General features: G+C 45.1%; 1 protein-coding gene across 3 annotated transcripts in view; it reads left to right on the top strand.

Annotated features, from left to right (window-relative positions):
• The window catches only part of MGAT5 (alpha-1,6-mannosylglycoprotein 6-beta-N-acetylglucosaminyltransferase), a 235,215-nt gene that overhangs the window by 117,505 nt on the left and 100,090 nt on the right, over positions 1-17,620 (top strand). For all 3 annotated transcript variants that reach the window (XM_039494729.1, XM_039494731.1, XM_039494730.1), the window contains exon 4: positions 17,443-17,519. In XM_039494729.1, coding sequence (XP_039350663.1) covers positions 17,443-17,519 — 77 coding nt within the window. The remainder of the gene's footprint in view (positions 1-17,442; positions 17,520-17,620) is intronic.

Raw genomic sequence — 17,620 nt, 5'->3', positions numbered from 1 at the left:
GGGGTGTCTAGGTGGTGGTGGTGGATCTGGATGCACAGAGGCTTGTTGGTGGGGTTCCAGGTGTAGAGGCAATGGGACTCTGCAGGGGCTTCCAGGTGAAGGTGGTTGAGGCTAAGCAAAGGGGTCTGGGAACTGGGGGAGTGGGGCTTGGTGGGGTGGGGATCTGGGTGCAGCTAGTTGTGGGTCAGTGGTGTGGGGGTCTGGATGTGGGGGCTCAGGCTGTTGCAGGGGGTGGGGCATCAGGGTGGGGTTTTGAGTGCAGGGAGCTCAGTGGGTGGTTGTCTGGGGGCAGGGGGGCAGGTCCGGAGGCAGGGGGTCTGAGTGCAGGGCAGCTCTGGGTGCAGGGGTTGAGGTTCAGTGGGGTGGGGTGCAGGTATGGGGGGTTAGGGTTGAACAATCTTTCAAAATATTTTTTTTATTCTGTTCCTTCCTGCCTGCCTCCCTCCCTCTCTCTCTCTCTCATTTTTTAATACTGTGTTTCCTTCTTGTCTTGTAGTGTTGGTTTCATCCAGTTTTGTTTTTCCTATTATGAACTGATCCTCATGCAAACAAGTTACTCCTTTAAAGCCCCTCCTGATGACGCTTGGATGTCTGTCAGGCATCTGCCATTCTTTGTATATACTGTAGTAAGGCAGGTTGACAAGTCCGCAGCGCTGCAGGCTGTTCTTAATGTTGCTATGATGAAGCAAACTAGGGTGGTAGTGGCTGAGTTAATATTCCTGTGTGGTTTATCTGCAGAAGTTAGACTGATACATGAGAGAGAGAGAGAGAGAGATCATGCACTAGAAGGACTTCATAACCAGCTAATTGCTTGCATGGGTACCTTTCCAATGAATTCTGATAGATATCTAACAGATTTTTAGTTTGTGAAGATAATGATCTTCAAGAATGACTCTTCTGCCCTTCTCCTTTTAAAAGGAAAATACTTTCTTTTTTACTGTTTATCTGATGCAAAGCAAATCCGGTGCTCCTTAAGTTGAATTATTCTGTTAATGAGGGCTAGGTTATAAATTGAATTCTGCATAATTCCTAAAGGAATAATGCTAGTTCATGCTTGTATTGTATATCACCTTGCTCATCTAGTATTAAAGAAGGATTCTAGCAGGAACTTAGTCAGGCTAGATGGTACTTGCAACAAATTCTCCATGTGTAACTTAAAAAAATCTCAATAAAAAAATTTGTTCTGATGGGCCAAAGTAGGACACCATATTTGGATCTTTGACATATTAGACGACACAGCAATTTGTGAATCAAGTCTCTGGACTACTGCTTTCTCAGAGTAACACGTTGCATGGACTGATTTTTTGTGTGTGTGTTTATTGCCTAAAGTTCAGCCCACTGTCATGACCTTCCCATGGTCTAGTTGTTTGGCCTATAGTCATCTTATTCTGCATTTTCTTTGATACAAAACAGTCATTTCTATTTTGTATTCTGCTTGCCTCCTTTCATTCTACCTGATACAGGGAATTAATAGAATCAAAGAGATTCAGACAATTGCAAACTTGATTTTTCAGGGTAGCCTGGTGGTTCTGTATGGAAATGCTGAAGGGAGCTGCAAATGGTCCCTTGGGCTGCATTTTGATTAGCTAGCTACTTGACTGCTACTTGAACTTTCCTAACATTGAACTGAATTCAGTAGTATGTTAATGGAAGATGGCAGCACAGCAGGTGTGATGAGGGTGGACCAGTACTGAAAAAGTTTAGTCTTTCTAAAATCATATTAATGCTTTGCAACTGAAGTTTCTGAAGTGTTAGAAAAGATGTTCACATTTTGGAATGTTTTTAACTCTTAACTTATTGCTATTCTGATAGTGCTTTCAGATCAAGCTGTAAATTTTTCTTTAAAGAAACCTTTTCAGATATGGAAGAAAAATGTGAATTAAGAGGCTGTATACTCTCATTATACTGATGTAGCCTCAACTTGAATGTAACATTCAACTTTGGTCACATGACTGCCAACTTCAGAACAAACAGTTCAGAGAAGGGCATCAGAAATGAGGCTTGAAGGAGAAGGACAGAGGGCTCATAAATTAAATTAAAAATAGGACTATTTGGTTAATAACTGAGAAGAATAAGAAAGAGCTAGAGGTATATACAAAATAGAGTAGAGAAGGCCAACCAGAAGTTACTGTTTCCTAGTAATAATACAAGAACAAGAAAACACTCAATAAAAGGAAATATGTCAAAAGGAAATACTTTCTAACATCAGGTTTCAGAGTAGCAGCCGTGTTAGTCTGTATCTGCAAAAAAAACAGGAGTACTTGTGGCACCTTAAAGACTAACAAATTTATTTTAGCATGAGCTTTCGTGAGCTGCAGCTCACTTTTTTGGATGCATAGAATGGAACACACAGACAGGGGATATTTATACATACAGAGAACATGAAAAGGTGGAAGTATGCATACCAACAGGCAGAGTCTAATCAATTGAGATGAGCTATCGTTAGCAGGAGGAAAAAAAACTTTTTGAATCTATTTCCCTATGTTAAGTTCTCCTCACACTTTCTATGGGCCATCTTAATTATCACTTCAAAAAGTATTTTTTTCTCCTGCTAATGATCATCATTCATTCATCATTCATGCCCGTCACCCCATCCGGGGTATGGGCCGCCAACAACAGATCTCCATAGTCTTCTATCCTAGCTCATCTCAATTGATTAGACTCTGCCTGTTGGTATGCATACTTCCACCTTTTCATGTTCTCTGTATGTATAAATATCCCCTGTCTGTGTGTTCCATTCTATGCATCCGAAGAAGTGAGCTGCAGCTCACGAAAGCTCATGCTAAAATAAATTTGTTAGTCTTTAAGGTGCCACAAGTACTCCTGTTGTTAGAAAAAAAAATCAGTTATGATTTAACCTGAGCAACTCATTGTCACAAGATATCGGAATAACAACATTTAGACTAGCATAAAAAGTTAAAGGGTCTATTGATCCTCAGGCTTCAGAGTATAATAATTGTCAGCTGGACATGGAAAGAAACTTTTTTGTACAATTTACAGTAATTTATGGAGATTTTCAGATAATCTCTGAAGCATCTGGCATTGGCCACTCTTGTGGGGGTTAGAGGGATCATTCGTGTTTGCTTGAGTATGACTATTTCCATGGTCTCATGGCTGCTTTTCATTTATTTTTTAGCAATTTTGCTCTCTAAGTAGAGTACTTTAACTATTCATTTTTATTCAATAACTCAATTCAATTGCATGTCTGTACTACTTGTATAGACATAATTCAATGTACTGTTCCTTGCAGTAGTGCACTGTTTTTAGAATATCTATCACTATTGCTCTCTATGGTGTGGAAAATTAGAAAAACTGAGAGAATGGGTACTCCCCCTATGAGCACATTATCTGCAGAGCTCACCCATTTCTAAGGCAGAGTCTACATATATTGCTAGTTATTAATGCTAATGCAATACAGTGAAATCTGTCTTACATGATTAATTAAGACCAGAAAAATTAGTTCCTTAGTATAGTTGTGCTTTGGACCCTGCAGTTACAGCCCCAAAGGTGTCTGCAACGCAGTACCGTAGGTCAAGTAGTCTGATTTTTATTGCAGGCCCTGACAAAGACATACATCTGTAAATCGGAGTTTAAAAAGGGCACTTGACTTTTAATTAAATTTAAAATGCTTGGAGTCCTCAAATATGACACTGTACCACTTTTAAAGTTTCTTCCATCTTGAGAGAGTTTACTGGTTCCAGTGGCATCCCCAACTTAAGTGATAGAAAATATTTCTCAAACCAATGAAAAGTGTCTTCTGTTTTGAAAGATTATCAATGCAGCTACTGTGCAAGGTCTTTAACATTAAGCAAAACTGAATGGGAAAGCTTCAGCTAACTTAAAGTCTGTTCAAGACAAAGGACTGACATCTGGAACTTCAGGTACTTCGTGCATTTACATGTAAACTAAAGCTTCAAATAAGATTAAGCTAAGGAAGAATCAGAAAAACTAAGCGCTGCATGATTTTTCCTCTTATCTACATTTATGACCTCCTGTGATTTTTACCATGGTTCTGGCATGTAAATTGCAAAGGGAAACATTCTGTCCATTTTTTGAGTATTGTACACCAAAACCTTTCAATTTATTCCCAGGACTGTGACACCACCTGTACTTTATGAAACAGCTGTGATAGGGCGGAGTGTTCTGGGCACGAAAATAAGATTCCTATTCATGTCCAATTCTATCTTTGTGGTTTTTTCTTTTCTTTATTGCATGACCACTTACGACATCTAATTTTGAGTGAAAGCCACTTCCTCTGCACCTGGCATTCAAAAAAAAAAAACTATTGTAAAACTTTAAGGAAGTTAAACTATGAAAATAAAGATAACTTGATTTAAACCATGAAACGCATGAATATTCAGAGTTAAGGTTTAAACTCTCTTTGGTGAATGCCATTTTGATTACGTGCTGTAGGACGTAGGCTAACGTAGATCATGGTTCTCAAACGTGACACATGCTCAGACAGTGTTAATCTTCATTTTAACCTTGAATTTACTTCCATTCAAGTTGGATCTTTCTCATAACTGTGCAATGGCTGCATTTAAAAAGTTCTTTCTACACTTACAGATATCACCCATTTCTGCTCGTATTCCCATTTTAAGGATAAGGCATATCACTAAAATAGTAATATCTCCAAATCTGGAATGAACTTCTTAAATGCACCCACTGTACACAGCCAATATATTACAGTGAACCATACTGGTTAGTATGGTAATGAACACATGATAAACTTGAAATCCACTCCATTTTTAAAAAGTGTAGGTCAGCTACTATCCTGTTCCCTTGACAATGTTTGTGGTGTTTTTTTCCTTCAGTGACTGTGTGACAGGTCCACACAAATAAAAAGGGAACCTGACCGTGGACAGGGAAACAGTAATGAAACATAACACAGAATGGTATAAAGATGTCAGATGCACAAAAATACATCTGGGGGAAAAGCAGACATATTTTTTTTCTGTAAACCCAGTTGGTGGTTATAGGTGTTTCTAATAGCAAATAAAAAATGTTCGCATGACACATTTTTTAAGGCTGATTATTTTCTTTTAAATCATTGACATTGTGTATGAAACACACAAGCCCTTGCAGTGGGCATGTTACTGTGGGGCAAGAGCTGAAGCCGCTGGATGGTTCTGGGGCATCCTGTCAGCTAGTTGGGGTCCTCATCTTGGACAGCTTTTAACAAGTGCCACAATTGATCTGCTGCCATGCTGTGACATCTACTAAAAGTGACAGATGGAAATAGACCTCCTCTGCGCTACCTGACCTTTGTTATATGGCTTCACGATACCCCATTCAATGATGTAACATTGCAGAAGTATCTGTCCTTTGACTGTGACAATTTTACCTGACTAGATGTTTGTATTTCTTCCTTGACCTCAGCAGGTGATTAATTTATGCTCAGAAACAGGAGGATAAGTAATTCTTATTGTTTTTCAGCTAGCCAATAAGGGGTGTGTGCGTTATCCTATCCTCTTGTTTTGTATTATGGGAAAGACCAAAGAGGGAGCACCTAAATGGCTCTTTATGTACACCATTTATTTTTCTTGTACTGTTCTAACTAAAAAATACTGTTCTTTCAATCTTTCACGTGGGAGACCCTGTCATCGCTCTAGTATTTTCTGTTGCTGTATGCAGACTTTTTCGCTTTGTTTATTTTCCCCCTAGTGTCAAGATATTAATTCCTATAGTTTAAATTTAGAGCTAACCTATCCTGGCATTTTGTTCTTGCAGGGGATGCACAACCAGTACATAGAGTTCATGAAGACCAAAAAAAGACTGTTTAAGCAATAACTCCCAAATGTTTGCTGATTTTGGCATTAGAACAACCTTCAGGTTGTCTCTTCCGCCCTTGCCAGTAGGTGTCTGTGCAGTCAGTTGGAATTCCTACTGAGAGAGCGAGAGAGGGATGTAAAATATAAATAAAATCTAGGGATGTACAAACAGTTCAGATAAAATGCCAGCAGAAAAAGGAGGAGCAGAAGAAAGGGACTGGAGATGCGATTACCATCAGTGCTGTTGCCCTAGGTTAGCATTTCTTTCATTCTCTAATAACAAATTTTCACTGCTTGCCTACTTCTTTGCTTTAATTCTGCTTGTGGTTATAGCAGCCAGAAATATGAAGTGGAGCACTGCAGAATAGATGCTGATGTCATTTTGTCATGGCAGTTTAAAGATAGTGCATCATTTCTTTGCTCTTCATGTACTTTCCCAGAGGTGCCCTGGAATATTGCATGAATGTCCATTTAAAACGGCTTTCAGTCTTCAAAAGAATTGAGTGGCAGTAATCTTCAGTGTTTATCTTTGTAGGATATTTATATACCTGCTGTTCTTCTTCGAGTGATTGCTCATGTGTATTCCACAATAGGTGTGCGTGCTCGCCACGTGCACCAGTGCCGGAAGTTTTTCCCCTAGCAGTACCCGTAGGGAAGCTCCCTAGTGACCCCTGGAGTGGTGCCTCCATGGCATGGTATAAGGGGCGCTCTGCGCTCCCCCCACCCTCAGTTCCTTCTTGCCGCCAGTGAAGGTGCTTCAGAACTGCTTTGCTCCAGCTTTGCTGTAGCTCATCCCCAAAACTGCTTGTTCGTGTAGCGTGTGGTACCTATAGTTAGTTAGTTGTTTAGTTTAGCTAGAGCGCCCAGGCTGGGGCGTGCCCCGGGTTTTAAGTCGTGCGACACTTGTAGGCAGTCTATGCCAGTGAGTGATCTGCACGCAGACTGTTTACGCTGTCTGGGGGAAACTCATCTCAGCAATCGCTGCAAGATTTGCAAGTCGTTTAAGCCTTGGACAAAGAGAAAAGGGGACATTAGGCTCCGGGCTATTCGGATGGAGTTGGCGCTGACCCCGGTTTGGCGCGCCGCTCCGAGTCATCACCGGGTACCGCAGTTTTGGTTCATAGCAACCCTTCGGTGCCATCGACTAGTCAGCACCGCTCCCCATCCACGGGGCACACCAAGAAAGCTAGGAAGAGACCTTCTTCACTATGGCACCGGAGTAAACCCGGGCAGAGGCTAGACCCATGTTAGGCAGTCCTTGATCCCCACCGGCCTCTAGGCCTCCAACTCAAGTCGAGCGGAGAGCCCAGCCCATTCGGAGCAGGCCTCCCCCGATGTCTGGATGCCCTCCACACTGGAGGCCCTGAAGGCGGCCCAGGATTTTATGTCCATGCCAGTAACAGGAGCACAACCGTTGTCGGACCCGCACTCCAGAGGCAAGTTGCTGCTGGGATCTCCGCAGTCACCCCTGGTTCAGTTCTGGTCTCAGTCGAGGGAACGTTCCTGACGCCGTTCACTGCCCAGCATCCATTCAGGGCAGAGTTCACATGGATCGCGCTCGGCGCCCACCAGGCTGTCTGGTTGGGTTCCGTCTGACCGACACTCTCAGCATCACTCCACCTCGAGGAGTGAACACCGATGGGACCAAGGCAGACGTCGTCTCAGAGAGGCTATCGCAGCCGGTCACGGCACGAATGTCAACGTCATTCCCTTTCATCGTCCCACTCCAGGACCCTGCCACGGCACTGCCTCCGCAGCCCCGGGCGTCGATCGCCAGCATCTTGCCTTCGCACGTCCGCCCACTGGAGCCGATTGCGGAGAAGCTGTTACCAATGGTACCGGTCCTCCACGTTGGGATCGCGGTCCCTTGATCGGCCTCAGTCCCGGTGCCACCGCTCCTCCCAGTCCAGGGACAGCGGCAAGTCGTATGTCAGCCCGGCCTCCCTTCGTAGTCGTCCATCGATGGGCCAGGCCAGCCAGGCCAAATAGATGGCTCCGTCGGTGCCACAGCAGGTGCAGTGGCACTTGGCACCGTGGCCAGCCCAATGGTACCAGTGAGCACCATGGCCCCTGACGCAGCCCTCGGTGAGGGCTTGCTCGGTGACTGGAGCCTCAGAAGGACCATAGACCTCCCTCTCCAGACCTCCAAGGAAGGAGTTGGAGAGACGTACATCCTCGGCACCATGCCCAGAGACCTACCCAGGTGGTGGACCCTCCGGTGCTGGTGGACACACAAAGTACTGCGCCGGCCTCCTCACCTTCCCGAGATGAGGCAATTACGGCCCCTTCTCCCTCCCTCCCACAGGAGGACTTCAGGACCCACCAAGGACTCACAAAGCAGATGAGATGGAGGAACCCTCGGACTCCCTGTTTAATGTACTGTCCTCCTCGGTACCGGGCAGGGTGGCCTTGCCTTTCCACGAAGGGGTGGCGAACCCTGGCCTCATTGGCCCCCATCTCTAAGAGAGCGGAACACAAGTCTTTAGTACCTGCCAAGGGGCATGAATATTTATACACCCACCCTGCTCCTAACTCCTTGGTGGTCGAGTCGGTCAACCACAGGAAATGGCAGGGCCAACCAGCCCCTACCCTGAAAAATAAAGATTTAAGGAGGCTGGACTCATTTGGAAGAAAAATGTATTCATCCTTGAGCTTCCAGTTACGTGTGGTGAACCACCAGGCTCGCCTGGGCCGATATGAGTTCAATCTGTGGGGCTCTCTGCCCAAGTTCAAGGACTCCCTCCAGGAGCACGACAGGAAGGAGTTCAAAGCACTGGTGGAGGAGCGCACAGCAGCTGCCAAGGCTACCCTGCAGGCAACTTTGGATGCAGTGGACATTGAGGCGTGGTTCGTGGCCTCTGTGGTGTCCATGGGAAGGACGTCATGGCTTCTGCTCTCTGGGCTGTCCAGCGAGGTGCAGACCTCCCTGCAGGACCTCCTGTTTGATGGCAAAGCTCTGTTTGCAGAACAAACAGATACAAAGCTGCATGGCCTGAAAGACTCCTGCACAACTCTCTAGACTCTGGGTCTCTGTCTTCCAGCTACAGCTAAACCTAAGTTCAAGCCACAGGACACTTCCACTCAGGCCACACATTCAAAATACGAGACCGCTTATAAGAAGTTGCGGGACTATAAGAGGCACTCCCAGAGGCAGTCTCGGCCTGCCCCCCAGCCTGGGTTCTCCAAGGGCAAGCAAGTGGGGAAAAGGCAGTTTTGATGGGATGCCCAGGGGCACCCTGCCAGTTCTTATCATGGATCCACCCTCAATAAAGCTTCCCTTCTCCAGTCGGTTGTGTGCTTTCCTCCCGGAGTGGTTGGGGCTGACCTTGGACTGATGGGTCCTCAACACCATCTCCTGGGGGATTCCTTGCATGAGGCTCTGCTCAAGCAGGAGGTGGGGCAGCTCTTGGGCCTAGGAGCAGTGAAAGCAGTACTGGGGGAGTTCAAAGGCAAGGGGTACTACTCCCGCTATTTCCTTATCCCGAAGGCCAAAGAGGGGCTCAAGCCCATCTTGCACCTCTGAGGCCTGAACCAGTACATAGTGAATCTCAAGTTCTGCATGGTCTCCTTGGCCTCCATCATCCCCTCCCCAGATCCTGGGGACTGGTATGTCGCCCTCAGTCTGCAGGATGCGTACTTCCACATTCATATTTTGAAGGGGCACAGACACTTCCTCCATTTCATGGTGGGGCAGGAACTCTAACAATTTATGGTCCTCCCGTCTGGCCTGTCCACTGCTCCCCAGGGTATTCACGAAATGTATGTCGGTGGTGGCGGCCTACCTCAGGTGCCGGGGGGTCCAGATCTTGCCCTATCTGAATGACGAGGGCAGCTCCCAGTCGCAAGTGCAGGATCAGGTGGCACTCCTTCTGTCCACATGCACCACTTTGGGCCTGTTGGTAAACAACACCAAATCCATGTTCATCCCAATACAACGCATAGAATTTATTGGTGCAGTCCTGGATGCCTCATCGGTCAGAGCCTCCCTCCCATCGGACAGGTTCGAGACCCTGAAGGGGTTCATCGACACAGTCACAAGGTTTCCGGTGACAACAGCCAGAGCTCCAGCTCTTGGGTCACATGTTGGTGTGCACATATGTGGTCCATCACGCCGGACTCAGGATGAGGCCCCTCCAGCTCTGGTTGGTCTCGGAGTTCTTCCAGGGCAGGGGACAGGATGGACAAAGTCTTCACGGTGCCTGAGCCAGTGATCACCTCCCTACGGTGGTGGTCCTCCCTGAGAAACATACTCCAAGGGGTCCCGTTCAGGGGCAGGGCCCCGTCGCTGGAACTGGTGTCTGACTCATCGGACCTGGGATGGGGGGCCCATGTGGGGAACATTCCGATCCAAGGTCTGTAATCGGCTCAGGATCTGACCCTCCACATAAACGTCAAGATGCTCAGGGCGGTACGGCTGGTGTGCATGGCCTTCCGCTTGCACTTGGAGGGCCGGGTGGTCAGGGTCCTCACAGACAATATGGCCTCGATGTTCTACATCAACAGGCAAGGCGAGGCCCAATCCTCTGCCCTCTGCTGAAAGCCCTCAGACTGTGGGACTTTTGTATAGCCCATGACATCTGTCTACAGGCCTTCCATCTGCTGGGCGCCTGGAACGCTTGAGCAGGGACTTCTCTCAGCACGAGTGGTCTCTCCACCCAGAGATGGTGCAGATTTTTCCAAGCGTGAGGAACTCCCCAGGTTGACCTGTTTGCAACCCGGTAGAACCATTGCTGTCTCTGGTTCTGCTCCAGGGGGCAGGCTGGGGGGGGGCACTATCTCCGATGTCTTCCTCTTGTCCTGGTCAAGCCAGTTTCTCTATGCCTTTCCCGCATTCCCGCTGATCGGCAAGGTCCTGGAAAAGATAGACAGACAAGGCCCGGGTCCTTCTCATTACCCCGGGATGGCCCAGGCAGCATTGGTACGGAACCCTCATGGGCCTGGTGGTTGCTGCACCGTGGCCGTTGCCATCCTGCCCAGACCTGCTCTCCCAGGGCTGCCTCCTCCACCCCAGCCTAACGGCACTCCACCTCATGGCGTGGCTGCTCAATGGTTAGGTAGGGAGGAAAGGACGTGCTCAGAAGGGGTTCAGCGCATTCTCCTAGAAAGCAGGCAGCCCTCCACATGCCGAGCCTACTTGGCAAAGTGGTCTCAGTTATCCAGATGGGCGGACGAGCGGGACATTTCCCCAGTGGCCGCCCCGATCCAGCTTATTCTGGACTACCTCCTTCACCTTAGAGCCTAGGCCTAGCGCCCTGGTCAGTCAGGGTGCACCTGGCGACCATATCAGCCTTCCATCCACCGGTGCAGGGCCACATGATATTCTCCCATGCTATGACTGGCCAATTCCTTAAGGGGTTGGATCATCTCTTCCCGTATGTTAGGCCCCCAGTCCCACAGTGGGACCTAAACCTGGTGTTGGCTTGTCTCACGGGGCCCACGTTTGAGCCGCTAGCCATATGCTCCTGGTCACGCCTCTCGTGGAAGGTAGCCTTCCTGGTTGCAATCACGTCGGCTAGGTGGGTCTCAGAACTCAGGGCCCTGACCTCCAAGCCCCCATGTTTCATAAAGATAAGGTCCAGCTCCACCCACACCCTTTGTTCCTCCCAAAGGTGGTCTCCACCTATCACATGGGTCAGGACATTTTTCTGCCGGTCCCAAACCCCATTCGTCCAGTGAGGAGCGCCGCCTCCACACACTGGATGTGAGACGGGCTCTGGCTTTTTACCTGGAGTGGACTAAGACATTCAGAAAGTCATCGCAACTGTTCATTGCCTCGGCCAAGCATGTGAAAGGTCGGCCAATCTCCACTCAGCGGCTCTCCAACTGTATCACCTCATGCATCCGTACCTATTATGACCTGGCGGGAAACCCTCCGCCACCAATTGTGAAGGTGCACTTGACTAGGGCGCAGGCCTTGTTGGCTGCCTTTTTGGCCCACGTCCCCATTCCGGACATTTGTAGGGATGCCGCGTGGTCTTCAGTTCACACGTTCACCTCGCATTATGCGATTGTGTCTCAGACCAGGGAGGATGCCGGGTTCAGCAGAGCCGTTCTCTGTCCTGAGAGTTTGTGAACTCCTTCCCACCTCCAGCAGATATAGCTTGGAATCGCCTATTGTGTACATGAGCAATCACTCAAAGAATAAAAGACAGTTACTTTTTCCGTAACTGGCGTTCTTCGAGATGTGTTGCTCATGTCTATTCCGCATCCCGCTCTCCTTTCTCTCTGTCTGAGTTGTCTGGCAAGAAGGAACTGAGGGTGGGGGAGCACACAGCACTCCTTAAACCGCGCCAATGAGATACAACTCCAAGGGTCACTAGGGCAGTCCCCTACGGGCACTGCTAGGGGAAAAACTTCCAGCACCGGTGCACGTGACGAGCACGCACACCTATTGTGGAATAGACATCAGCAACACATCTTGAAGAACACCAGTTACAGGAAAGGTAACTGTCTTTTCTTGCTTCAGTAGCACGAGTTCAGGGACTTGAGAAAGACAAGGAAAATGGATATCTACAGTATGTAGAAGTCTCCTCTCCTGCCTTTCTGCCTCTTGTCTTTTTTTCTTCTGTCAAAAAAAGCCACCACTGCTAAAGTCATGTCCCACCACTCTGAGGCTCCCACTCATTAGAATTTCTCATTGGTTGCTAAAAACAGAAGTGTTTATTGTAAAAATACATATGTTGAATGGCTAGACCATTTTCCATCTTAATCCTGACCATCTAAAACTGTGAAGTTTTAAACTTAAACTAGTTCTAACTTCTTTTAGTGCATAATGCTGTGCAATATTAAATATTCTCAACTTTTAAAAAGAAAATCCTGCAGAAGTTGAAGGCACACAGTACCTGGTAGGATCAGACTCTAAGTCTTTAAAATAGACTTGAGAGACTCTTGAATTCCTGCAAATGCTCATACACCTTTCTTATAAGTCAGGGATAGGCAACCTCCTGCACGGGTGCAAAAGGCGGCACGCAAGCTGATTTTCAGTGGCACTCACACTGCCTGGGTCCTGGCCACTGGTCTGGGGCGGGCTCTGCATTTTAATTTAATTTTAAATGAAGCTTCTTAAACATTTAAAAAACCTTATTTACTTTACATACAACAATAGTTTAGTTATATATTATAGAGTTATAGAAAGAGACCTTATAAAAATGTTAAAATATATTACTGGCATGCGAAACCTTAAATTAGAGTGAATAAAGGATGACTCAGCACACCACTTCTGAAAGGTTGCCGACCCCTGTTATAAGTCCTTGCTAGTGGGAAGGCAGCAGACATCAGTATCACAAAAGAAATGTCATGAGATATACTAGTCAAAATGTGAAATTCAGACAGATCTGTGTGCACATCCTGTTAGTGATCTGCCTCACTATACAATCTATGCATGTTTGCACCTTTTCAATGTTATGTTAGTGTACAAATGTGTAATATGTGATAGGCAAAACCCTGATAGAAACAGCATACAAGAACAATTGTATACTATATGAATGTAAAGCACGCTTCTATCAGATCTGTAGTTCTACCTTTATAAAAATGTTCATTATCATCGATTACACTGAGAGCTTAAGGAAAGAGCACATGTCTATCACAGCATGTGGTGTACCTCATCCACTGTGCTAAGTGCCCAAAAAACAACTATGTGGATGAAAGAGATAATCGCTAGGCTGTCTAATGAACTCACACAGAAAAACTACATTGCCTCACCCACCTTGTGTCTCTAATATCCGGGGACCAACATGGCTACAACACTATAATCAGCAGTGGAAGATATCAAAATCCCATCTGAAATGGAAACTCCACAACATGAAGAAAAGGAAGCCAAACTTAAGCCATCTGCTTCCTGAGCAAATGCAAGAAACAAATCATGATCACCAGAAGACTCACCATCTATAACCCTGAGAGTACTACATATAACTCCAAATATGCCTTAAAGGTCTGCAGAAGGAGTTCACGTTTCAGTGTGGACTATTTCAGCTGGTGCACTGCTCAGTCTTGGCAGAGATAAAATTGGAGCACAGTATTTGATGCGTTTCTTAAAGACTGAGATGCTGGATTCATGTGATTACAAGAGAATCCCAGATTTCATTAAAAAAAAAAGTTTCTAACCCTCATGGTGGCAGAGAAATGCTTAAAAAATGTGAATACTAAAGGTTATGACACCAGCATACAAACAGAAAGAACACAAGTTACTTTTTAAAATCGCATGGTTTTGTGAGGGCATGGCTCATGAATTTTGAATGTTTGAGCTTCGCAGTATAAGTTATCTCCTACAGAAGCATATTGGATGAGCACATCTATTCAGTGAGTAACAGTATTCTGAAATTCTAGATGGGAATGTACCTCCAAAAGAAATACAACCTTCCTGACTACAGAAAAATACTTTTCCAGAAAGCATTCCACTTTTGATATTGTACTCATCATAACTTCCAGTTGCAATCTACTCATATATGAGTGTGTCAGGATTTGAAAAGGGGGCGGGGGAGAAACCCTTAAAAACATAGTCCAGTATTATAGGTTTCAGAGTAGCAGCCGTGTTAGTCTGTATTCGCAAAAAGAACAGGAGTACTTGTGGCACCTTAGAGACTAACAAATATATTTGAGCATAAGCTTTCGTGGGCTACAGCATCCGAAGAAGTGGGCTGTAGCCCACGAAAGCTTATGCTTATGCCACAAGTACTCCTGTTCTTTTTCCAGTATTATAAAAATATAGAGAAACTGTGCTCCATTATTTCTCTAATGCTAAATCAATCAGGTTTTGACTTTTGCTAGGTTGGAATGAATGGTTAACATTTTGACTGTAGTTTTAGAAAATTTAAAAGCTAATTAGTGCCACCAATTTAGCCAAGTTCAGTACATCTCTCTCAATACATAATGTGTCGACTACTTCAGTGAGAACTTCTCAGATGATCCATTATTCTCATATAGATTTTTCCGTCACTAAATTACATGCTCATGGGCCTGAATGGAAAATGACTTGTAATAAGCTGTTTTTCTTAAACAATCTCTTTCTTATATCAAAATTGGGACCTCTTGGTTACAAAGGAAAAACATCCTGAGTATATGAGATGGTGGCACTCATCCATTTGAGTCAAAAGTTAAACAGGTTGGTGCAATAATATATCATGTTGTAGGAGGTAATGCCTATCTGATTATACAGAATCCATATTTTGCTCACTTGTAATCCTTAAATATCTTGTGGCAGTTTTTGGAAGGAGGAAATGTATTAGCCACTGTATCCTAGATAAAATTTAACTTGGGTTATTATATTGAACTTACCTAAAGTCCCACAACAATTTCAATTGAATTAGGAAAATTTATACATGCTTTACCTGGAAGTTTCCCTTCTTGGAGTAATGAAGCCTACAGATCCAACCCACCCTAATGACTCGTTAATTTGTGGGGAAAAAACTGGATTACTGATTGGTACTCAATTTGTTTTTCATTTAATTCCTTGTTCTGCGGAAGGATTGCTACTATTTAGTCTTAATGCTTAGTTTAAGATTCGTTGCCGATATACAGTGGACTTCCTTTACTGTGCAAATATCTCAAGTGGTGAGCTTTTCAAAGGTGGAGCCGCCTTTCCTCTGCTATTGATTGGCGGCTCTGGTCTGCCTCCTAGGTTGTATATAGCAGAGATTCAGTAACATCATGGACCTCATCTCAGATAAGAGAGACTATTTCTTAGTCTTCTGTCTCAAACTGCTGGGTAAAATTGCTGTTCCCTGCTCAGTAGTTCCTGTGTTCCACCGCACAGGTGACTAGTTAAACCACCCCTGTTTGTGTACAGTTCTTTGAGATAAAAGGTACTAAAGAAGTACATACAACTGCATGTGTGTATTTATTTATAGATGTTATGTGCTTCAAAAAACAGCCATTAAAAGACAGGTCAATACAATGCAAATGACAGACAAAACAGGAAGTATAGGGAGGACTGAACGACATATTACAAAAACATGACTCATTTTTTATGTATAGCTGTGTGTGGTTGTACATGGCTTTGTGGTTTGAATGCTTCTGTTGGCTTTTATTATTGTGTGAACATATTTTCTGTTGGTATTACTACAGAGTTTCAGTAGAGAGGGGGAGTCTTCGTCATAGCTTATGCGCAACGTGCCTCATGTGGCCACGATTCATCAGCGAATTTGGTCCACTGGTTGGATCATTAGCTTCCCTGGCCCGGGTACTGATAGGGAGTGCGACATGAATGCTGATCCATTTCCCACCCCCCACCCCCCGAGGAAGTGATATGAATGAGATGATAATGGAAGTTTGTTGGAAGGGAGCTATAGGCTTCTACGAGGTTCTTATTCTGATCATAGCTACTGTTGGATGGTTAGGAAACCACTGCTGTGTCTGAAAGGTATTTGAGTACTTCATGTCAGCATTGACAGGGCTGCCATGTGGCACATATCTAAGTGACACTCATGCATTTGGCAGCCACATCATGCGTCCAACAGCTCAGCTGGGATGTCACATCTGGCTGAGCTGGGGGAAGACTGCAGGCATGTGTCTTCTGGCAGCTACAGTGTACAGTACTACTCCTCTTTTGCTTCTCTCCTTGTTTGCTCAGGGACAGGAACAAGTGGCTGGGAAAGGACAATGAGTGTCAGAACAAGCCCCAGGCTCTCCCCTCTGCCCCCAAGCTGGCTGTATCAGCCCTGCCGCTGTCCCCTTCCTTTCTCCTCTTCTCGTATCCCCCCGCCACACTCAGTACGTGGCTCCAAAGTTGCCTTAATGGTACTCTTTTGACTTAATACTTTTGACTGCCAAGTACCATCTTGTAAAAATTAAATTTTTATTTTTTCTCCACTGTTGTAACCTGAAAAACAATTTAATTCCACACCAAACTTTCTGCTGTTCATTACTACTATTTACTGAGCTCGAACAGTGTCCTCACCACTGTTCAAGCATAGGGGCTGATCCCCTTTAACCATGCAAAAAGTCCTGTTAGGCCTAATTGTCCTCTTACCACCAGCTTAACTCCACTGAGCTCAGTGGAGATACTCTTGTCACTGGTGTCGGAGGCGAATCGTACATATGGATTTCAGTGAGACTACTTGCATGTGTAAGGGCTTCCAGATCAGACCCAGGCTAGGGTCCAAATATTATTTTGAAAGGTGCTTACTTAGTTTAAAATTAAACAGGAGTTTTAAAAATTACTTTTCAACATTATTGCTATTGACACCAAAACTTGCAGTTTATCCATTTACTTCTGCCATGGAGACTACAATAGTCTTTCTTTAGTGAAAACAACGAGGAGTCCTTGTGGCGCTTTAGAGACTAGCAAATTTATTTGGGCATAAGCTTTCGTGGGCTAGAACCCACTTCATCAAATGCATGGAGAGAAAAAAACAGTAAGAGCATATATAAAAGATGGCAACTCCCATCTTTTCATGTGCTATAATATATGTTCTGCTTACTGTTTTTTTTCACTCCACGCATTTGATGAAGTGGGTTTTAGCCCACGAAAGCTTATGCCCAAATAAATTTTAGTCTCTAAGGTGCCACAAGGACTCCTTAGTCTGTATCAGCAAAAACAACATGGCTACCACGCTGAAACCTTTCTTTAGTGAGTTTGGATGGTGGTTCAGAAGTTCAAAGGGATGGATTTAGTATGTCTGTCAAAAGTGTAAATGAATATTACAGTTATGTTCTGTTGTTTATTTCTCTTCAGATCTCATTAATGGAGCCCAGGAACAGTGTGAATTGCCTCCTATGGATGGCTTCCCTCACTGCGAGGGCAAAATAAAGGTAAGTGTGGTCTTCTGTTAATCTTTGTGTACGTGTTATGTTTTTAAAATCTCGTCTGTTGAAAGAGGCCATTGCTGAAACAGTTGTAGATTTATAGATAT

The sequence above is a fragment of the Mauremys reevesii genome, linkage group 11 (assembly GCF_016161935.1).
Source record: "Mauremys reevesii isolate NIE-2019 linkage group 11, ASM1616193v1, whole genome shotgun sequence".
NCBI lineage: Eukaryota > Metazoa > Chordata > Testudines > Geoemydidae > Mauremys > Mauremys reevesii.
Note: the sequence above shows the minus strand (reverse complement) of the source record. Positions and strands in the feature narration are given on the sequence as shown.